This window comes from Amblyomma americanum, chromosome 4 (assembly GCF_052857255.1).
Source record: "Amblyomma americanum isolate KBUSLIRL-KWMA chromosome 4, ASM5285725v1, whole genome shotgun sequence".
Classification (NCBI taxonomy): domain Eukaryota; kingdom Metazoa; phylum Arthropoda; class Arachnida; order Ixodida; family Ixodidae; genus Amblyomma; species Amblyomma americanum.
The window spans coordinates 29,932,151-29,956,156 of record NC_135500.1 but is presented as its reverse complement, the minus strand read 5'-3'; the positions used below and the strand labels follow the sequence as shown (position 1 = coordinate 29,956,156).

Sequence of the window (24,006 nt, the reverse complement as noted above, 5' to 3'; positions counted from 1 at the left end):
TCTTACCTGCTGACACGTGCCTGATGTACTGGTGATTTTGAATGTCACACAAGTCAAGCATGCTTGTATCCTTCCCGGCGACCAGGGCAGTATTTATACTGGCTGGCGGCCAATAAACGTTTTAGTTGTGAGTCAGCGCTCTATGTTGAATCCTCTCATCTCTGTCCCATCTGTCGCGCTGTTATGGATCATCATGCGCTCACTATCATCTTATATGTTCAACCAACATACACATCAATAAACATAGTTGGAGTCAGCGCCCGTCCTGTTACGTCTTTCTGTGTATTTGCCTAAATATGTAGCGCTGTTTAATTTCAAGAAAAGAAAGATGCATCACCAACCAGCTCCGCAACGTGTTTTATTATCCATTCACTCAATCGACTGTTGACTCAATGGTCATCTGTAGCCTTTGAGTCTTATCGGTTAGATGACTCAGCAAGAGACGAATGTTGCACAGGGAGAGTCCAGTGCAGCATGTGAAGCAGTGTTATTCCTTCCTCCCCTGAAGTGGAGGCCACTAGTGTCAGCAGCAAGCAGGAAATTGCGATCCAATAGCTTTGGCATCACAAATTCTACCTTGACACAAATTCAGATGTTTTCTATGCTCCTCTTCCCTTGGCCCAGCAAAAAAACAAGCCTGAGAGCACTCAATGTGGCAAGCTTGACAGCCAATAAAAAGCCATTGGGACGCAAAAATGCACCAAATATATTTTCAGGCAACAAAGTAAAAATGGGCATTTAGAGGCACCATTGTCAGTCATATGTTATAGGCACTGTAAAAGCTGCGCTACATTCGCCCAGAATATGGTCCCTACACAAGGGCTGTTCTTGGACAACCCTGCAGTGCCATAAGCAAGCAGCACTGGACAAGACATTGCAGCATGGTCCCCTCAACTGAGCCAAGCTACAACTGCACCAGCCGAAGAAGACTTCTTTTTAATCCAAATAGACGCTGACTCAGTTCTTCCAAGACACGCTACCAACTTCTCCCGAATACAGCAAACAACTGCCACTGGAAGACTTTGGAAGCTGGCCCATGCCGTGCTAAGGCATCAGAAAACACACTGCGCACGGCCATACTGGCTCTTGCAAAACAGATGGCATCACAAAAAACACACTTTGTTTGCAGCACCCCAACTGCAAGGTCTTTGCACATAACTGAGGAACTTGGATGGCACCCGAGGCTTGGTCCCCAGCTACTCTGTTGGGGGACATAAGGTGAATGCAGCTGCCATGTCATCGAGCCGCTTTCAAGGAACTGGAAAATGGTTTTGAGGCCAGCCGACAGATGCTTGGCGCACCACTCACACCCAGACACCATTAGGGTTCTTGCTGGTAGGCACTGCGCTCTCGAGCTGCCGCGGAGATCCGACAATCTTGCGAGTGCTGCCCGGCCGGTTGAAGAAGCCGCCTGAAAAAAGAAGGCTCCAGTAAGGCACTGCAAAAAGACATGCCTCCTTTTCCCAGAGCAAGCAGGACTCTTTCACCAACTGTGTACTTCTCCAGACAATGTGTCTTGTCGATGCCACACCAACCTTCTGTGGCCTGTAGAGCTAATCCTGTTCAAGCTTTATGGCGCGTGTCCATAAGCGGTGTAGTTTGATCATGGTGGCACCAACACCTTGGTCTGTCACTGCCTAGACCTACAAGTCTTTTAACAGTGGCAAAGACAAAACAGCATTCACCCCAAACCTTCCAGCCGCCTTGTCAAGGTTGTCCACATACATGGGCAATTTTAAACGACTTCTTTTTGGCTACTTCTGCCATGACCTTCCCCATTAAAAATTCATGATAGGAGAAACTCACTTAAGCTTTTCATGTCACACAATAAACTTCCAATAGGAGCTGTGACCGCAGCATGGCCTAGCCTTTTCGTACGCGGGAGGTGCTGGGTTCGATCCCCAGTGCCTACCGGTGAAACAATGGGTACAAGCTTTCCCCTGCCTGGTGCTTGGTTTCTTCAGGGTGAAATGCTTGGGAAATGGGTCTCTGACCCCACCTTGATTAAAAGAAAAACCTTGGGCCATGGCGCTCTTTCACCACAGGTGTCCTTGCGCCATAAAAGTTCACCATCACCAATAGGAGTTCAGGAGAGCAAGCTGCCGGGCTAGTTGATGATGCATGTTGTAAACTTGGAAGCGCAAAAAAAAAACGGACGACGGACAGTGTAAGGAAACACTCGTGTAAGGAAGCACTCGTGAACCTGTTTTTGTGTTTCCTTACACTGTCCGTCGTCCGTTTTTTTTTTTGCGCTTCCAAGTTTACAACCAATAGGAGCTGTGTTTGTGACCACTTCAGCCATCAGCCCGAAAAACGCCGCAATTTCCACACTTTCCTCACAGCCACTCTGATTCGAAACGCCACCACACTGCTGGCAACATGAAAAAAGATGCCCGAAAAAACGCAAAGGGGTCCCTTAAGGGCTACAACGCAATCGGTACATGCTCCTCGTGACGGAACAGTGGCTCTAACATGATGACCTCGAAGGAATGTAAACTGCCTCGCTGTCGCGCATCAGTTTCACTCCACAGGTCGCAAACTAAAGGCGTGAAAACAAAACTATGCTGTTCCGAGGCTCATGTTATCTGCATTTTTCTTGTAACTGCACATCCCAGAAACCGCTTTGCACGAAGCGACCTCAGGAGTGGCCGCATGTTGCAACTTTGTCCATTCTGCTGCCCTCTCCATTCACACCACATCGCTTATGGTAACAATCGTGTGAAGGCAGCACTGGTGCTTGCTCAACGCAGCGTGATCAAACGCCTCACGTGATGAAGCACTATGTATGGTCCCGCACCTTGTGATCCAACTGACGAGCATTAATGTGCATTGCGTGCATATTTTTTAACATGCTGGCAATCAATTTTGCTTGGAAGTTGACTGATGTGACCATGAAATTAAATGAAAAGAAATTTCAGATTCTCAAACATTCAGCTGGGATGAATACCTTAAGATAAAGTACAGTGGAAATTAAACTAAATGTTGAATAAATTTGCAAACAATTTCAAATATTTTCAAATGCCCATAAGAGAACCATGAAGCTGCACACGCTAGGAAAGAAATTGGGACCGCCTGGCCTTTTGCGCTTGTGGAACAGTATGGAACTGCTTGTGGAACAGTATGGAACAGAAAATCACATCAGTATCAAAATGGCACAATTTGAGCAGTTGTCCCAGACCTGAGTGATGCACAACCAATAGCTGCTATTGCCGCGGGCTGGTAGCAAAGAAGCTCAGAAACAAACTACATAGTGACAGGGACCCTCAGATTGTTGCCACGCCTTTCATTGCACGGATGATAGTGTGCCATGTAATTCAGCCCTGCGTAAGGACATTTAAGCACTTGCTTGCCAGGTCGAGGTATGAGCGACAAATTTTCAACTGATATGGCACTTCTAACTGACGTACCATACATAATTGTAAGTCCATCTATTTTTTTCTTTTAATCTGAAAATCTCCAAATGGGGGGGGGGGGGGGTCAACTTACAATCAAAGCCAAAGCATAGCACCGTAAATAAAGGCGAGACAAACAAGATATTTGGAATGCTACAGTGTGGTTGCAATTTTGTTTGCACTACGGCTTTACCCAGTAGGATTCGGATATTCTGCATGCTTTTTCTAGACTTTTTTTTTTTTACTTTCAACTGCACACTCAGCGCTCAAGGGAGCATAATAGTTACTGGAAGGACTGCTCTTCCAACCCCAGCGGCGGTGCCACTCGGGACAGCAGCCCTTCCGGGGAGTGTCATAAGCTCATAGAAGAGCTGATGACACGTAGCAGTTTCCCTATTCAGCTCATCTGATTACTGCCGGCCACGTTTTGCCAGTTTTTAATGTAGTGCTTCGTCAAACATCATTTGTGTTCAGAGTTCGGTAAGTGGCCGACACTCGTTCACAGCTAAATTCAGGATTGCCATCATTCTTTACGCCGAAGAAACGAAAAACTGCACGCTAGGCCGAAAGTTCAATGTCTCACAAAGGGTAATACAGGTGTGGCAGCTGGAACAAGGCAAAATATTTCAGCTGTTCCACACGATGGCATGGTGCGGTTTGGGAGATGCGAGATTTCGCGGGACAACATGCCATGGTTGTTTGTGAAGTGGGGGATTTTGCTGGACAACAGCATTATAGCAACATGCGCCACAGCAGTGATGGAGCTTCGAAATCGGCGCTATCTTACTGTGTACATCTTTCGACGATTCAAATTAGATGAGAGGTGAACAGTCAGTTATTTTAGACACTGCGATGACAAAGCAGGCACCGCAAAGTGCTTTGATCAGTGTTCCCTTCGTACAGCATCGTAATTTTCTTTAACCACTCGACGCTTCTCTTGTACCTTTAATTGCGTTTCGACGAGTGTATTCACCTCAAATATTTCCATGCCTTCTGGCAGTGCAAGATGGCATGCTCGCATCTGTGCTAACAGTGTGCCTCTATCCGGCGCAGCACAACTTGCAACACTGCAATTTTGCTTTACGCAAGGGCCTATCACAAAACTCGTGGGGTATCTTCCGATCTTGAGTGACCACATAGCCTTCTCCGGCAGCAATACTAGAGAGCTTTATACTGGGCCACCCCCTTCCTTTGGCGCATAGGGAAATAGCGGGACGCTACTGTGCATGAACAGAATGCGAACGGCCATGGGAGTTTGGGTGAGTGGGCGCCGCTAATGCTAAATCGGTGAAATAGCGTACGTGGCCCCCTTAGAACCAGAGAGGGTAGTAAACATGGCGGCGTGCATCAAAGCCGGAACTGCTCACTTCACTACGTATTCACCGTGGATAAGTCGCTGTGAGTTATTCATAGCATAAATAGGGTCATTTTTTTTTTAGCTACACTAGAGCAACCAGTGTAGCACGGCTCCATTTTTTTTGCCAGAGTAGAAAAAGTGCAGCTCCACCCACCTACAAGAATGCATTTTTTTAACGTGTAGTGTAGCACGAGAACTACGCTTTCTACACTGCTTTCTTTGGAGGCATAGGCTAGCAGACGAAAGAACAAGGATTGCGTTTCAAACGCACGCCATTTTCTGACTGTAAATGCCACAAGCGGCTGCAGCGCAGCCTCGCAAGTATGTGAAGTTCGTCCGCCTGGACAACGGCAGCATTATGACAGTGCATCAGCGCGATGAAGACAGTGGTAGCCTTACCTTCTACGAAGATAAAAACTACTTACACGACAGACAGTGCGTATTTTAGTCCGCTGAACGCTAGTTCGCATCTAGATAAGCCGCATTCGTTCGGTTAGTATCGGCGCTGAACGACCCACGTGAAAAATATGTTTTGTAAGGGAAGACTTCAGGGAAGACGTTTATTCTAACCCGCTACCAGAGATGTGCTACAAGCAAACAGTCCCAAGCAATGACGATGGGAATTTACAGGTGAAAAAGAATGAAGTCGCAGCCAGAGAGGCAACAACGATGAAAGCGCACACAGTGCTCACAATAACTACTCGCGCGGTAGGAAGCGGCCAGCCTGGCCGCAATTAGTCTGATGCAGGGCGCCGAATTAGAGGCTTCAGGCGGAAAACGTGGACAATTTCAGTTCCGTGGTAACGGCGGTCCGGAGGAGGATCAACACGAGTGACGCGGTAGTGGACTGGCGAAGTTTGGTTGAGCACCATGTAGGGACCAATGAAACGAGGCTGAAACTTGTCGCAAAGACCAGGCGTCTGCAGAGAGGTAGAAAGCAAGACCTCTTCTCCAAGGTTGAAGGAGACAACGCGGTGCGTCATGTTGTAGTGAGTTTTGAGACCTTCCTGGCAGACTTCAGTGTTCAGGCGAGCTAAGTGGCATTATCGGGCCACGCGGGAGAGGAACATGTCAGGGAGAGACGGTGAGCAGCTCGCAGGCATCGAGAAGAAAGAGGCGTCAAGAAGGGCAATGGGAGAACGGCCGTAAATGAGGAAAAATGGGGAGTAACCAGTGGTTCGTTGCAACACGGAATTGTAGGCAAAAGTGATAAAAGGAAGGTCTGCGTCCCAATTCCTGTGGTCAGGTTTAACGTATATCACAATCGTATCTGACAGGCTGCTCAATAAGACCATTGGTCTGGTCTGAGGGATGGTAGTTTGACATCATCTTGTGAAGTGTAGAAGAAGCTCCCAGAACTTCAGCAACAACAGTCGAAAGGAACGTCCGGTGCAGTCACTGAGAAGCCCCTGGGGGGCCATGCGCCACGGTGCAGTACGATTGATTGGAGCAAGAAGGTGGCAACTTTGGGTGCCAAGCCATCAGGCAATGCTGCGGTCTCGGCGTAGCATGTCAGATGGTCGATGGCAGTGACTATCCAACGATGATCTCGTGTAGAGAGAGGAAGTGGGCCATACAAGGCAATGCCGACGACGGCGAATGGTGTGGCGGGGCACGGTAGAGGCTGTGGACGTCCAGCGGGAGGTGAAATCGGCCATTTGCGGAACCGGCAGAGCGGGCAAGATGCGACATATTTAGCGAAGCTGGAGGAAAGGCCAGGCCAGAAAAAAAAATGACTCTTGACGCGGTCATAGGTTTTGTGAAAACCTAAGTGACCGGCCGTCGCGTCATCGTGGAGGGCTTCCAAAATAAGGGAGCGAAGTGTACGTAGTACGACTGAAACCCAGCAGGTGCCATCAGGGCAGTAAATATAGCGGCAGAGCACATCATTTTCGAGTTTGAACTGGTGAAGCTGCCGATGCAGCCGAGCGGTAGGAGGGTAGGAAGCTCCCGTGAGACGGTTTGTTAGGGAGCGGCAATACGCATTGTTGCGTTTATCCGACCCAAGGGCGTTTATATCGTCAGATGCGACGCAGGGGAGAGCGGCGAGGTGCAGAAGAGCTTGCGACGATGAGGAGTCACTGTGGCAGGTGGTGTAGAAGAATGACACGAAGACTCCAGAAACAGGCAACGAGAAAGGGCATTGGCGTCTCGGTGCGTTCGACCATATTTGTAGGTGACATCAGAACTGTATTCTTGGAGACGAAGAACCCAGCAACCAAGGCAGCCAGTCAAATTTTTGAGCTAGACAACCAGCATAATGCGTGATGGTCCGCGATGACCGTGAAGTGGCGGCCATAAAGGTAGGGGCGGAATTTATGAACTGCCCAAACAGCGGCAAGACATTCTTGCTGAGCGATAGTGTAGTTACGTTCCGCAGGAGTCAGAGTGCGGCTCTTTCGTGAGAAGTACTATCAAGCTGCAGAAGAACAGCACCAAGGCCATGGCCGCTAGTGTAAATGTGTAGAATGGTGGGAGCAGAATCGTGAAAGTGGTCAAGGACAGGACCGGAGGTGAGAGCTTGCTTCAAGGCTTGAAAAGCACTTTCGCATTGCTCAGTCCAAACGAAAGCACTGTGAGCGGTGAGGAGAAGTCTGAGGAAACTATGCAATTTTTCAGTCTGCTGGGGATGGGCAAAGTTCAGGACAGCGGCAAGCTGTTCAGGTTCGGGTCGAATGCTGTCCCAGCTGACGACGTGGCCCAAAATCGTAACTTCCTTCCTGGCGAACTGGCACTTTTTCGTGTTGAGTTAAAGGCCAGCAGAAGCGAGGCAAGTGAGCACTTCATCGAGGCGGCATAAATGTTCACAGAAAGTTGACGAGAAAATAACAATGTTGTCTAGGTAGCATCACTGCAAGTGCATCACTGCAAGTGCATCACTGCACTTACTGCAACGGTAGCGTCCATGAGTTCCCTGGCCCCAATCCCAAACAGTAACACTGGGAGCTGGCCGTATTCGACGACAAAGCAGCCGGAGACAGCTTTTCCCCGCCATTTCCATCGTCTATTGAGTATCGCACCTGGCAACCAAGCGAAACCACCAGCAAGGCAGATCTGCTTCGACTACAAAAGGCGCAGCTCTCCTGGGATCATTTGGGGCACGCCACCACACAGAACATGGCCATGAATACGCCTCTTCTTGTGCAGGTTAGTTACCTACCGCCCTCTGCATCCGTCAGCACAAATAATCCATTCCTGGTTGCTGTGTCGTGCCCTCCTAAAATGCTTGACTGTTTCCGCAAAATTCTGCGTCTCTCATGTTCCCATTGTTTGAATGCATACATTGTTGCCCTATTGCTTGTCCTCTTGGGTGATATAGAGCTGAATTCCGGACCTCATGCATCCCGTGCATCTATTTCAGAAGCTATATCACGTCTAGAACAATCTCAGAGTACTATATTAGCAGCGTTGCCATTAATTCGGAGTGCACAGACCAACATGGAAAACCTTGTAAGCCGATTGTCAACACGTGTGGACGCTTTGGAAAAAATTGTGGGAACAGACCAGCAAGCTGTCATCAGAAATCAAGCATCTAGTCGATAAATGTGATGACGTTGAGAACCGCCTTCATAGATAAAACCCAATCTTTTTGGGGATTCCAGATATGCAGATGGCGAATCTTGAACTCTATCTGAAGAACATGTTATTTCTTTGAGCTAAAAAGAGCTTGGAATCTCGGTCAACACCGCCGATATTGAGCGGGCCCATCGCATGGGCCATTACAACGCTGACAAGAAACGTCCAATCATAATCAGATTTGCTCATTTCAAAGTAAAATCAGCCATTCTTACCAGAACACATTGGCTAAAAAATTCAGATTTTTCCGCTCGCAAAGATGATAATTCAGCGCGTGTCCAATATGCACGGAAAAGGCTTTATGAGCATGCTCAGACTGCAAAGGCTACTTTCAAAATCTAATTTGACAAACTGGTAATAGACAATAAGCAATATACTTACGACACCGAGTCTGATTCTGTGACAGAACATAAAACATAGCCACCCATCTACACCTCGTGCCCCCCACTGGTTTCCCGTCACCAAGGCTTCTTAGCTCCCACGACTTACCAGACTATTAGCTTTCTTTTAACAAACATCTGCAGTCACCTTCCCAAAAAGGAAGCTGTAGAAGTGGTACTAGAAGGTACTTCAACTGATATTGCTGGTTTTACTGAGTCATGGTTGACATCAGACATCCTGAATGACGAACATTGCGACACAACTTTTACTGTTTTCAGGCATGACAGAATGGGCCAGAAGGGCAGGGTATTTTGGTTCTTGCTAAAGAAAGCTTACATCCATCACCCATAGAAATTAATTGTCAGCATGAAATATTTTGCCTAAAAATATCCTCCTCCATTAGTGCTAATATAATCACCACCTGTTAGCGGCCGCCTAAAAGTGACAGTTCTTGTGTTTGCAAACTTTACTCCATTTTATTTACTTGAACTGCACTCTCGCTTTCCTCACGCTAACTACTTACTTTGCGGCGACTTTAATCTTCTTGATACTGACTGGGAAACCTTATTGGCGTTTTCCTGCCAGTCCAAAGATTTCCTTCATTTGGCCCTCACGTTTAACCCGACTCAAACAGTCAAAATGTCTACTCTCGGTGATAACATTCTTGATCTCGTTCTTTGTTCAAATCCGGAGTTAATTCAGGCACTGTCATGCATTAAAGGTTTAAGCGGTCACGAAATATTTACCTTAAACCTTGCTGTTCCTATTCCAATCCACCAGCCTACCGCCAAATACATTCGCGATTATAACAGAGCTCATTTCCGGGCTATAAACACAGACTTAGAAAAATTTTTCCCCTTCTTCCACCAGTCAGCATCTAGCATGGCCGCTGAACAAAACTGGCTACTCTACAAGCACAAACTCCTGTCACTCATAAAAAAAAATGTTCCCCTCGTCCGTGTTCGCAGCGATTCGAACAAACTCTTGTATAACAAATCTCTACGACGCTTAGCAAACAAAAAAAAGTGCCTCTTCCGTGCTGCCAAAGTTTCCGCTTCTGTTAAAAAATGGCAAAACTACAGCAAGTGTTTGAAGGAATACACAAGGCTACTACGAAGCACTAAAATGAAATTTTTTCACCATGACCTCGGAAATATCCGCGCTGACCCAAGGAAGTTCTGGAACTTGGTCACTCCTGGCAAAAACTGTTTATACATTATTTCCTTGGTAAACCATGATGGCTTGCATGTCACAGAAGATCAGCGGTCTAATCTTATGAATTCGTATTTCACGTCAGTATTTACCAAAGAACCCAAGCACAATATTCCTGTATTACCCGACGAAAATTTTTCACAAATGCTTATGTTTAATATCACATCCGAAGGTATTAGCAAACTTATTGAAAAGCTGAAATTTTAGAGTTCACCTTGACCAGATAACATAAATGCCATGATACTGAAGGGAACCAAGTCCATTTCTAGCCGCATATTGCAAATCATTTTCGAGCAGTCTTTACGTAATAGTGAAATTCCGAAAGACTGGAAAGTAAGTAAAGTTACCCCAGTGTTTAAAGGAGGCGATCGTTCCGATCCCTGTAATTATTGTCCCATCAAGTTAAAGTCCATTCTACGCAAGCTTCTTGAACATACAATATGTTCTTAGATGGCATCACACCTTGACAACAACTTTTTTTTTACGATAAACAGCACGGTTTCCGGTCAGGCTTCTCCTGTGAATCCCAACTTTATGAATTTACAACAGGCCTTCACCTGAATCACGATTGTTGTTTCCAAACTGACGTCATCTTTTTTCTTGATTTTTCTAAGGCTTTCAGTCCTGTTCCGCATCAGCGAATATTGACTAAACTTTCACGCCTTCTGTGAATAACTGTGGAATAACAAAAGTCATCTCAGGCATTCCCCAAGGCTTGGTGCTGGGACCACTGCTCTTAATAATTATTAACGATCTTCCTAACAGCATATCATCGAGTATATGTCTCTTTGTGGACAACTGCGTTCTTCATCGTAGCATTTCCACTAACTCTAACCAGGCCTTGCTACAGCGCGGTTTAAGTCTCATTGAATTATGGAGTTCAAAATGGCTCATGCAACTAAATGTTTCAAAGTGCAAATTTCTGCGTGTTTCTCGAAAGCAGCAAAACCTCAGCTACCTATATTCATTAAATTCAACAGCCCTCTCTGAAACCGTTTCCTATCATTACCTCGGCGTCACTATTAACGGAAAACTAACCTGGTCAGATCACATTCAAAAACTTAGTACAGACGCTTCCGAATCACTCGGTTTCATCAGAAGATCCCTTTCCACTTCCCCTCCTTTCGTTCGAAAACTCACCTATGAAACTTTCATCTGTACCAAACTCGAATATGCATCGACAAGCTGGAGCCCCATCAAGCATATCAAATTAAAAATTCGTTGGAGGCACTTAGATATCTCTTAACTGTGGGAAGGCGAAAGCTGTTTGCGACTCATTGCACCGATTTGAATCTGTTGTGCTTTAATTCCTATCACGACAAAGGAGGACAGCAGCTGGCACGAGCGTGGCAGAGATATCACGTGACATCACAAGGTCACGTGACCGAAAATGTAACAAACGGAAGAGAGTATGAGCCACTAAAGGCTATCGCCTTAATACTCTGGAATCCATTCAGAATCAAGCGGCCCGTTTCATCTCATCCGAGCACAACACTCGCCTCAGCATGACTGGTATCGAAGCCTCCCTTCACCTTCAGATACTGGAAATCCGCTGAAAAAATTGCACAACTTTGTCTGGTTCATAAACTATACTATCATTTTCAGCATTGACCAAACTCTCCCTTACAGCCGCCACTACGAACTTCTTGCCACCATTTTAATTCAATGAGTGTTCAGCATCTGTATGGTCACACTAATGCTTTCAACAGGTCCTTTTTTCCCAGCACAATTGCAGCATGGAATGAATTACCCGAATCAATAGCCTCCGAGCATGACACCCTTAAATTTAGGACTAAATTAGCTGCCCATCTTAACAAATAACTACGATTTCCTTTTTGCGTAATTTTTATTCTTTCGAGTTTATGTGATTGTGGTCCGTGTTGAGTTTTTGATAATATTGCACTTATCCTGCTTATAGTCTGTTTTAGGAGTCTTTTGAATTTTGCTTTGTTACAATTTATGGCACACAGTACTGTAGTGCCCGTTCTCGTTTTCTATTAATGACTATTGACATATATGTATTGTATTATTGTATTGTGGTGCCTGTTCTCGTTTTTCTATTATTGACCATTGATATATATATATGTTATCGATCTTTCCCCCTCCCTCTTACTTAATACCCTACTTAGGGGCCTTTAAGGGATAATAAATGATGACGAAGATAAGCAGATTTTCCATTTCAGGACGCAAAGGACTGTATCAATCATGTGTTCAAAAGTAGCAGGAGCGTTTCACAGTCTAAACGGCATAACAAAATTAATTAAAAGACTAGCACATATAAAACCTCAGTTGATGTTTAGCACTCGTCCTGTCTTCTTCTATGTCTGTGTCCTAGTTATATGAGCTAGTCTTTTAATTAATGACGACACACCACTAGCCCAGCTTTCCGCCTTGACGGTATAACATTATATTCGTAGAGGCCGTCGGAGTAGCGAACGCGGTTTTTTCCTTGTCTGCTTCATGCATGGGAATCTGGCAGCAACCGGAACGAAGATCCAGGGTGGAAAAGTATTTAGCTCCCTGGAGAGAGTCGAGGAAGTGATCAATTCGGGGCATAGGGTGAACGCCTTTACAAGTAATTTTGTTGAGTCACGGTAATCAACACAAAATCGCACTGACCCATCCTTCTTCTTCACCAAAACCACCGGGGAAGACCAGGGACTGGCGGAAGGGCGAATAATGTCTCAGATGACTTTGCGTTCAGATAAAGAAATGCGGTGCGGGCGGCGGCGAACAACTGACGTACCTTAGGTAATGATGCGGTGCTCGGCAACAGAAGTCTTGCCCAGGGTAGCAGAAGTCACATGTATAGAGCCTTGGTGCTTGCGAAGCAACTCCAGTACTCTTGCCGTTGCCATGCAGATCTGGATTGATGGTGGCAGAGAGGATGGAGAGAGAAACGTATGCTGAAGGCAGCGACTGGGAGGAGGGCGCTGTAAGCACGACAAGGGAAACCAGGTGCATGTCCAGCGTGCAGGAAAAAGAAGTGCCCTTGGGTAACCCAAGAGGTTCACAGGAAGTGTTCAAGGCAGCGACAACGGCTGATCCATTTTGAAACCAAACCAGGGTAGGCGGCAAGGCAAGTCCCCTGATCAGGTGGCGATCAGAAGGCGCGATGAGCACATCCCCATGAAAAATGGTATCAGAAGTAAGCGTGACAAGATCTTGACACCCAGCAGGCAAAACTGAATCTGCAGCGGCAATGAGGCGATGACAGGGCTCGGGGGCTTCAGAGGATGGGTCACTCTCGGACATGAGGACAATGCAGCCACGGCAAGAAATAAAAGCACTTGTGGAAGACAGGCAACATTTAGCAGCCTCCAAAAAGGTTCTCCATCTCCCTTTGGAACAAGGTTGGTGCCGATGACACACCAAAAGGAAGACGTGTGTACTGGAATAATCCCATGTGCGTAGAAATTGTGACAAACTTCCTGGAGTCTTCATCAACAATCATTTGCTAGTAGGCGTCCCTCAAATCAAGCTTGGTGAACTTTTCCTTGCTGACAGCATGGCCCACGAGTCCTGAATTCTTGGAATAAGGTACTTTTCCACTACAGCAACTGGATTAATGGTAACGTTGAAATCTCCACAAATCCTGACGCATTCTATCTTAGCCACTGAAACAATTGGTGCAGCCCATGCAGAAGAAGCAACTGGCTCCAGGATGCCTTCCCCCTGCAGGCGCTGAAGCTCTTGCGACACCTCATCCTTGAGAGCAAAGGGCAGTAGGCGTGGCTTGAAAAACCTGGGTACAGCATCTTGCAGGACGAATTTTTGACCTTTCGACCCTTGAAAGTTCCAAGGATCTGTTCAAACACTTCAGGAAATGCTTGAACAAGGCCGTCAACATCAGAAACAGCATGAAGATTAGCTTGGACGAGAGCAATGTCAATGCCCAGTTCTTGAATCCAGTTTTGGCCCATAAGTGTAGGTGAATGTTACCCAGCCAGGAACAAAGGTAACACTGCTTTTCTGTCGTGGAACTGCCCTGTGACGTCTGCTTTACATTGAATGGTGCGAGCTCACCAGAGTAGCTTTACAGGAATATGTCAGACGGCATGACAGGTACTGAGGGTAGCAGCTCCTGAAAACGTTTTTTTTTCCATGACTGAAACGCTCGCACCGGTGTCCAGCTCTATATGGAGTGGTTTACCGCAAACGCTGACGGTCACGATGAAGAGCGGCGAAGGCGCTAAGGTGTTGACTGGCCACATGTCAAACATGTCGGCAGAAGGACAGTTGTGAAGTGCTGACTTCATGCGTTCCACACCAAGTTTTGCAAGCCGGAGGCACGGACGCATGCAGCTTTGTGAACTTTCCTTTCTGCAATGAACCCTGCTTTTTCTTCAAGTTGCACACATGAGCAATGTGTCCCCGCTTCCTGCAGTAATTGCACATACTGCTGATGTGCTTGCGGATGGTCGCAAGGTGTTCGTCCCCGCAGCAGTAACGTGCGACACGACATGCCCCTTTGATGCCGACACGCCCCTTTGACTTGATATGTACGAAGCGAATTCCTGCTCGAGCTCGCTATCTCGCCAGCATCTTTCTTGGCAGCTTCCACTGCAAGTGTATTTTTTGCAGCGTCTTCAAACATAAGGTCTGCTTTCTCAAGCAGCCTCATCTGCATGGGCGAGTCGATGCCGTACACGATGCAGTCCCTCATCATATTGCTAAGCTCAGCTCCGAAGTTGCAATGCTCAGAAAGGCTTTTGAGCCATGCCACAAAGTTGCCGAGACTCGTCCTCTCTGTGAACACGCGTGAACCTGAAACACTGCACGACAGCAGATGGCTTGGGGCAGTAATGGTCACCCAGAATAGAAAGAACATCTTGCAAGGTTTCAGTCTTGTGGTTTGGCAGGCTTAACGAGATCCCGCAAGAGAGCACACGTTTTCTGTCCACAGCAGCTAAAGAAGACCGACTTCTTTTTCTCTTCTGCGATGCCACTCGCGTCGAAAAAGGCTATAAAGCGATCAACGTAGCAGGGCCACGCATCTCCACCTCCTCCGTCGAAAGCTTCAAGGTTGCCGAACATTGGCATGACGGAATTCTTGTGTGTTGACAACCGTCACAGAAGAATAAACTCGTGTGCAGAAGTGGGCGGGGGCGGTCGAACATGAACTTGAATCGCTCGAATGCCTTTTTCCCTCGTTGCAACTTGTTACGAGCATGACGGCCCTTGCAGAGACGTGTACTGGCTCGGCTGCCGCCATCAACGTCTACACCCCGAAGAACATATCGCATTCCACTGAGCAAACAACACATGCACTGCTCGTGCCGTGCTTTTTTATTCACACACAATCATGGCGCTGCCAATCATGGTGGTGCCACGTGAATGACTGAATGAAAACGAAACTAGCATATGAAAACAACATTGTAACAAGTGCCTCTACAGCAGGTTCAGAGAGGTGGGCTAAAATTTGGTAATGTATTTGGTCAGGGCTTGGTGCAGTCTGCTTACTGGCGGAAAGTACAGTATGGATTTCTTGAACTGTAAATTACTACAGCTGCCGACCACAGCTTGTCGGCAGTCTTTGCTTCTCTGCTGTGTTTTTGTATTTAAGAAAAGAATCTCTATAATCAAAACTGCTGATTGGGCGAGTTGGTGGGACATGATTTGAAATGACCAGCGCGGAAACAGACGGGGACATGAGAAGACAGCGCCCGTCCTGTCGTCAGTGTTTTTTCTTCTCGTGTCCCCGTCCATTTTCGCGCTGGTCATTTCGTATCTGTGTAGTGGGATGAACTGAAAACTGCAGAAACATTTTCACCTAAATTGTCTGCCTGTTCTTCTATACTTGTCTATGTACCAGGAGCTGTCAGAAGGGAAACTGTGAATGGGGAGTATTTTCCATTTACCGTATTTACACAATTGTAAGTCAACTTCAATGTAAGTCGACCCAATCACAATTCCAAAAAATAAAAAAGCTTCTGAGGTTATTTAAGCTTGGCCTTGAATAGTTGAAAACGACAGCATTATCCAGCGGCCGCCATTTATCGTCAGCCGCTATCGGCTCCTGCGCACGGGCATGCCCGTGGGAACATTCCGAAATGAAATAGTATTAGTCACTGGGCTACTCCTCCACACTTGCGCCAACGTCCTCCCTAGTGCTGCCATCGTGGTCGCTGCTGCGGTCAAACAGCACGTCGTTCTAACGTCATCGTCCAGCGAAGTCCCGCACCTCACAAAAAAGCCACATCACGACATCGCATGCAACAGCTGAAAATTTTCCTCGCTGCAGCTGCCACACCTGTATCACCCGTTGCGAACGTCGAACTTGCGGCCTGGCGCGTGGCTGTTCGTCTCTTCGGCGTAAAAAATGGCACCCATCTTGAATGTAGTCGTTCACTTGCCGGACCTGAAGCACAAATGATGACTGACGAAGCACTACATTAAAACGTGTGAAATGCGGCCGGCAGTGGCCAAATGTGTCGGAGCCAAAGAGAAACTAAGTGTGATGACGTCGGCTCTTCTGTCGGCCACAGACACTCCCAGGCACCGCTGCCGTTCCAAGCGCGAGTGCAGCCTCGGTTGGAACAGCAGCTGCAGCGGCCCTTCCATCAACTATCAACACTCCCTTGAGCACCGAGCGTACATTTGAAAGTAAAAGAAAGCTTGTTGGACGCTTCAGCTTTCCATAGAATGCGATTGCGTTATCGGGCCGCCGCCACTTATCAGCAACCGCAGTCAGCAGCCATGTGTGGGGTGCTAGGTTGCTGCTTATCATCGGTAGCCGCCATTGGCCGCCGCCCGCAAGCATAGGGAGGGTATGCCAGTTCTGCCCGTTGACATAGCAGCTGCTCAAGGCCAGCACCAAGAGAGATGCGACAGAGCAGCGCAGTGAAAATGCAGCCACGCTGTAGCATGCCTGATATCTCGTTTGTCTCGCCTTTACTTATAGTGCAGAACAGCGGCCCTTCCATTAACTATCAACGCTCCCTTGAGCGCCGAGCACGCATTTGAAAGTAAAAAGAAATCTTGTTGGACGCTTGAGCTTCCCTTAGAACGCGATTACGTTATCGGGCCGCCGCTGCATATCAGCAACCGCAGTCAGCAGCCACGTGTGGGGTGCCAGTTTGCTGCTTACCGATAGCCGCCATCGGCCGCCGCCGGCGCTCGCGAGGAGGGGATGCCAGTTCTGCGCGTTGACATTGCTCTTGGTGCGACAGAGCCACGCAGCAAAAAATGTAACCACGTTGCAGCATGCCTGATATCTCATTTGTCTCGCTTATAGTGCAATGTTTTCGTTTCGATTGGAAGTCGACCCCCCCCCCCCCCCACTTTGGATTTTCAAATTTAAAAAAATAGGTCGACTTACAATCGTGTAAATACAGTAGCATTGTAACCTCCTCCCACATTGTTTTTGATGTGGTTGAGCTGTTTATCGATGACACGTAATTTTGCCACAAAGTTTTTAAATTAAAGCATTACGACCAATACCGTATTTACACGATTGTAAGTTGGCCTATTTTTCAAAATTTGAAAATCCGAAGTGAAGGAGTTGACTTAAAATTGAAACCAAAGCATTGCTCCATAAATAAAGGTGAGACAAATGAGACATCAGTCATGCTATAACGTGGTTGCATTTTTGCTGTGCGGCTCCGTCGCATCGCTCTTGGTGCTGGCCTTGAGCAGCTGCTATGTCAACGCGCAGAACCGGCATCCCTACCCCGCGCGAGGCGGCAGATGGTGGCTGTTGATAAGCAGCAAACCAGCACCGGCTCACTCCCCACATGTGGCCGCAGCTTGTGTCTGCTGACAAGCGGGGGCGGCTAGATAACGCATTCGCTTTCTACTCTTTCTTTTTATTTTCAACCCCGCACTCAGCGCTCAAGGGAGCGTCAATAGGTGATGGAAGGGCTGCTCTTCCAATCACGGCGGCACCCCCGCTCGGAACCACAGTGGCGCCGGGGAGTGTCGGTAGCCGACAGAAGAGCCGACGCTGCTCACACGTAGTTTCTCTTTGGCTCTGACACATCTGACCACTGCTGGCCGCGTTTCACAAGTTTTTAATGTAGTGCTTAGTCATTCATCATTTGTGCTCCGGGTCCGGTAAGAGACCGGCACTCATTCACGGCTACATTCAAGATGGCTGTCATTCTTTACGCCGAAGAAACGAACTGCGCACCGGGACACAAGTTCGACGTTCGCAACGGGTGATACAGGTGTGGCAGCTGCAGCGACACAAAATTTTAAGCTCTTCCACGCGATGTCGTGATGTGGCTGTTTGCGAAGTGTGGGATTTCGCTGCTTGACAATGTTAGAATGACGAGCTGTGGGACTGCAGTAGCAATCACGGCGGCAGCGCTAGTGAGGATGATGGCACAAGTGTAGACGAGTAGCCCAGTGACTAACACATTTTCGTTTTGGAATGTGCCCACAGGTGCTCCCGCGCTTGGCAGCCGATAGCAGCTTGCGATAAGCGGAAACCGCAGGATAGTGCTATCGAGTTCTATTATTAAATGCCAAGTGTAAACGACCACCGCAAGATTTTTTTTTTTTTTTTCAGAAAAGTGATGGGGGGGTCGACTTACATTTAGGTCGACTTACAATCGTGTAAGTAGGGTATATCGGGCTTTCACTTTTGCCTTTCAAAAATTAATGAAATGCTCTTTTGTTGGGTACCTACGAAAAATGCCGCAGGCTTCGTTTTGCTTCTTTACATTCTTTTGCATACCAGTATTTTGCGATTTTGTTTTACTACTCCAGAACACTGAGTAATAGCTTGCCACACACCGGTAATTAGACAAAGGGGAAGCTTGGGCTAGTTGGTTGAACATTACCAACGCAGCACAAAAACACTAGGACAAGAGGAGCACACGGACACAGCACTGAACTTACAACTGATGGTTTATTGAGGGTGTGCCACTTTCTCTTCTCTTTCACTTTTTTTCGCTTTCTCTTCTGGTGCTTCTTTGCACAGCCCACCCTGCCAATTGTCGCTTGCGTTTACAATGCGGCAAAGCATCGAGAGCTTAGCTGGCGCTGAAAAAACAACACCCACATTAGCGCATGAACCTACCCTCTTGAGATTATGTGAACCTTGTTTAAGTACGGAATAACTGAGACTTTTTTTTTCTTTCCATTTGCTTCTACTTCCCTCCCCTGCAAGCTGAATTTAGGATATCTACGCGCGCCGGATAGGGCCGCGCACTGCTGCTCAGTGCATGCGGTGCGTATCGGGCGATTAGAGACCGCAACTTTGGCAATGCGTGGGCCGCGCACCACCGTGAAGTGTGCGGTACTGTGCGATTAGCGGTCGCGGCTTTGGTGATGTGCAGGCAGTGCTTATTGCTCAAGGGTGCAGTCATGGTTCGCGCGTTCATATTATTCGTAGTCAAGGGAGAGAATTCGGAACAACTGAAATTCCGCGCATCGTACGCCGTGCACTCTGGCCGAGGAATTTCGCTCATTCGTATCAACCATCTTCGTATCACCGAGGTTCTACTGTATTATGTATGCCACCTTATCTTATATATGTATAGAAAAAAACTAGAATGAATCTGGACCCGTGATTCGGGCCTCGCCTTTTTTTTTTCTTTTCGATCCAAGGAGTTCCGCCGCACCTGCGACATCGACGGCACAGAACTACCTTGACTTGCTGTGTCCATCGCCTCCAGACAGGTGCTGAAAGATTGTGCAGAATGCACATGTATTTGTGAGCTAGACATCTCTGTATGAGGCTGGATGACCTGGGAGTCCGCGCAGCCTGCGTTGCGGGTGGTGGAGCTGCTTCTGCCAGGGGCACGGATGGCCCTTCCCCAGGCTCACTGAGTGTGGCCTGGGCAGGTACCAAAGACCACTGTGATGTCAAGCCCTGCTGCACCACAAGCGCTTAACGATGATTTTGAACCAAACAAACTGAAATTGGTTTTTTGGGGAAAGGAAATGGCACAGTGTCTGTCTCACATGTTGGGGGACACCTGAACCACCCCATGAGAGCAGGTTTGGTTTGGTTTATGAAGGTTTATGAAGGTAGTGAAGGGCTCCGGAAATTTTGACACCTGGGGTTCTTTAACGTGCATTGACATCGCACAATACACGGGCCTCTAGAATTTCGCTTCCATCGAAATTCGACCACTGCGGCCAAGATCAAACCCGCGTCTTTCGGGCCAGCAGCCGAGCGCCATAACTCAGCCATCGCAGCGGCCCCCATGAGGGAAGGGATAAAGGAGGCACTAAGAGAAGGAAAGGAAGAAAGGGGTGCCATAGTGGAGGGCTCCAGAATAATTTCCACCACCTGGGAATCTGCATTCCATGTGCACTGATCATCACTCAGCATGGGGGCCACGCTGCGGGTGGATTCGAACCCAAGTACTCCAGTAGCCGAGCGCCCTAACCACTGAGCCACCGTGGCGGGTTCAGCTTTTGAACCATAGAAAGTAATTTCTGCCTTTCTCTGAAACTTATGCTCTCTTTGACTTTTAGTGTAATTATTTCTTTCTCCATTTTCTAGGTTGAGCATGACCATGAGTAGGCCGGATGACTTCTCTCACAGTTGCACGATTGCACTTGTACCCTTGGCAGTAAGCTCGAAACACTTCTCTACATTGTATCCCCATTGCAAGGGCTTCTAGTTTGTGTTTTATAACTGACCGACCCAATCTGCGTTTGCTGAAGTCATAATAAATAGTGACTACACATGTATTTACGTCGTCCCACTTTTTTTCTACAATGCACGCAACTGCGGTTAGCTACCGATGGCACCGCATCAAAAGTTAAAATGTCTGTTACAAATGCGACTGCTGACCAGATTTCAAGGATAACTTGTCCTTTACAGCCGATTGTCTTCTATGGCCAATGCCTGTTACAAAAGAGGTCAAATTCACCGAGCGACCAACCAATTAAGTGGATGAAAAGTGCCTCTTATACCCGATTGTCTGTTATATCCGTGCCTCTTATAACGGCGTTCAACTGTACTCGCAGTATTGAATCAGTTATCCAGGAACAAATTGGAATAGTAAAATACTCTGGTCTCCGGGTATCGCAGTTTATCCTAATGCAGCTTGATTTCACCATCAACAGAAGTTTTTCGTAAGCTGTATTGACGATGTGCTTTCAAAAAATTTCTCTTCAAGCAATGCTCTGGTTTTTTGGCAATTCCATTTCAGTGTATAGCTGACGGTAGTGTTAGTCACGTAGGGCTTATTCTTGTTGGACTAACTATGCGATTTTTTAAGCTGCAAGATGACAGCAATTTCTAATACTCAATGCTTGCTTGATCACCTATGCTAATCAGATCTTCACCTATTATAAATGTTCTGTGTGGGTTCGAAAAATCTAGGATTTCTTCCATTTTTTGCAAAGCTGTTGGCAGTGGTTAATCCGGTGGTCTGTATACTACTCCGATCGTGACACTGCCTTGTCTATCAACAAATAGCATGTGATATTGTTACGTGGCGGACAGCCGAAGAAAGAGACACGATGATCGATGGCAATGAGATGATTTAATGGCTGCTGGCCTAGCACGAGCACTCCTGCCCGTGCCACTGCACAGTTCGTCGTCTTTGACACACTACCCGGGGCCACCGAGCGCTCGTCCCGATCGGTGACAAAGAGACGCGCAAGGTGGTTACAGCCTTAAGATTAAGAGGATGGTTGGACAGGAACGAGAAATGGGTGAGGTGCTGGCCGCCACGATGAATGAGATGGCTGAATGATTCCTGGTCCACGAAGCTTCCGGGCCGCAGGTCGCCAAGAGCTGACGGTCGAGGCCCCAGGACGTGCCAAACGGCCTGGGCAGGGGAACAATGTCTTCAAATGTAAGCGGCGTCTCGGGACGGTGGGGTCCGTAAGTCAGGTCCTTGCGTCGGGTTCAGTACGTCGTGTTGAGTGGTCTGGGCAGGGGACGTTGCGGGGGGGGGAACAACGACGAGGTCGGTTCGGGTCTGAAAGGCTGGGGCACGACCGAGCGACGCAGGCCAAGAACTCACGGCCGACGGCCATGGCTGACACAGGACGCCGAAGCTCCCCGGACCAGGATGTGGATGATACCCCGCAAGCTCCACCAAATGTTACGTGGTTGCCAGCCGAAGAAAGAGACACGATGATCGATGGCAATGAGATGATTTAATGGCTGCTGGCCTAGCGCGAGCGCTTCTGACAGCGCCACTGCACAGTTCGTCGTCTTCGTCACAATATTCTTCCTTTGTTACTGTGTGTCATGCTAGCTTTCTGTATGCCAATGCTACGTTTCACTGTCCAGTGCCACGCCTCTGCTACTTGTACCATGCTTTCTTGAAAGCGACAGAAAATTGTACCAAAGGGCCAAATTTTGTCCTTGAGCGGTATGTGCCAGCTCACGAACTGCTCACCTCCAACAGGAACATTGCACAGAAGGTCAATGCGGAAGAACGTGAGAGGTGCATCCTCGAAGGTGTGGACTGCATCACGAAGTGTGCTTCGAGAACTTCCAGACACCACTCAAACAGTGTTTTAGATACCATTGTGAAGCATTTTAAAGGTCAAGAACTTTACCTACTACAGGCGGACAAAGAAGGGGGCTTCGTCATTATGGAGCAGGGTGCTTACAATGCAAGAGCCTTGGAAGCCGTTGAGAACTTTGTGCACGTGAGAAAAGGCGAGGTCCGTGTAAAAACCAATTAAATGAATTTCTGTAAAGAGCTAAACTTGACCAAGTTAGCCAATGATATTTCCCGCTGTACAGGCAACTACCTGAACGTCTATTTCACGGCAAAAACTCGCAAATCTGGTTTTCCGTTTAGAACTATTATTAGTGAGCATTCCTCTTGGCAGCAATGTGTCAGTTGGTTCTTGTTGAAAAACCTCAAGTTGATTAATGTAGAAGAGCCTTTCCTGACTAAGAAGTCTCAAGAAGTAGCAGTTTCTTCAAAATGACCGACGGGCTGTAAACGCGTTCTCAATTGAAGTTGAAGATTTATTTTATTGTTCCTCAAGCTGAACCTTCAGTTGTTGTAAAGGAGTCCATTAAAAATTGGGGGAGCTCTCCTTTCAGTCCCAGTAGGTGTGTCCCTTGACAATTTTTTAAAGCTTTTAGAATTTTATTTGAGTGTCACTTTTATCCAATTTGACAAGCAGCCTTTCCTGCAACGCAACGGCATTTGTACAGGGTCCTGTGTGGCGCCTATTTTATGTGACATTTTTCGAGCTTATATTGATCGCCTTTTGGATCAAGCTTTTAATGAAGGTCCGGTTTTAAAGGTTTTTAGATACGTTGATTTTTTATTTAAAAGGTTCTAATGACTCTGCTTACGAACTTTCAGTTCGGCATATCTCACAGTTGTTTAATGACTTTGGCAAAGGACTGTTTTTTACCCATGAACTCCCGGAGAATGGCGAGATACGTTTTTTAGACCTGAAGCTTAGGTTAACGAAGGGACATACCTGCTGGACGTATTTCCCACGTGCTAAGAAAGCACTCCTGCCCTACGATCCTCCCATTCTAAGACTATAGAAAGAGCCATTGCTTCGCACTACTTAGAATCTTCGTAAATCGTGTTTGCAGGAAATGCACGGTAGCTTTCATAATCAGATTCGCAGGCTTTTGGCTCCAGGCTTCCGTTGTTCGGTCCTAACGGCGGTTGCTGAAACCCTCCTAAAGAAGCTCGGGCCCCGAAGAACAATGGCTGGAACTGAACGTGCGAGGGCCTAACCCAAGGTAATGCCTTACATTCATAAGGTTTCTCATAACCTCAAGAAAGTGGCCAGCAGGCACAATGTGCCGCTTATTTTCTCGGCGCCAAATAAGTTGGCTAAACTATGCCCCGTATCTGCGGGGAAGTTGAGCACGGTTGCAAGAAGCAACATCAAGAAGCCTTCGTCAAATGTGCCTTGGGAGTGGTTTACATCATTCCCCTGTCCTGCGGAAAATGCTATATAGGGCAGACGGGGCACTGTCTCAATGACCGTTTAAGGGAGCATGCTCAAAACTTAATCCTACAAGATAAGCTCGCGGATTTAGTTTCGCAAGTTCTGACGTGCAAGTGCAAGCCCCGCTTTAAAGAAGCAAAGATTCTGGGCAGGAGCGCAAGCACAAAAGCCAGAGTTTGGCTGGAGGCTTTCTACATTAGCAAAAAATCGAGTAATTGCATTAGCGACGTGCCA

At 47.4% G+C, this 24,006-nt stretch overlaps 1 protein-coding gene across 2 annotated transcripts in view; it reads right to left on the bottom strand.

Moving 5' to 3' along the window:
* Positions 1 to 338: 338 nt before the first annotated feature.
* RASSF8 (ras association domain-containing protein 8) overlaps positions 339 to 24,006 on the bottom strand; it is a 146,718-nt gene continuing 123,050 nt past the window's right edge. For both annotated transcript variants that reach the window (XM_077660813.1, XM_077660814.1), the window contains exon 5: positions 339 to 1,411. In XM_077660813.1, the coding sequence (XP_077516939.1) occupies positions 1,305 to 1,411 (107 nt within the window). In that variant the 3' untranslated portion in view covers positions 339 to 1,304. The remainder of the gene's footprint in view (positions 1,412 to 24,006) is intronic.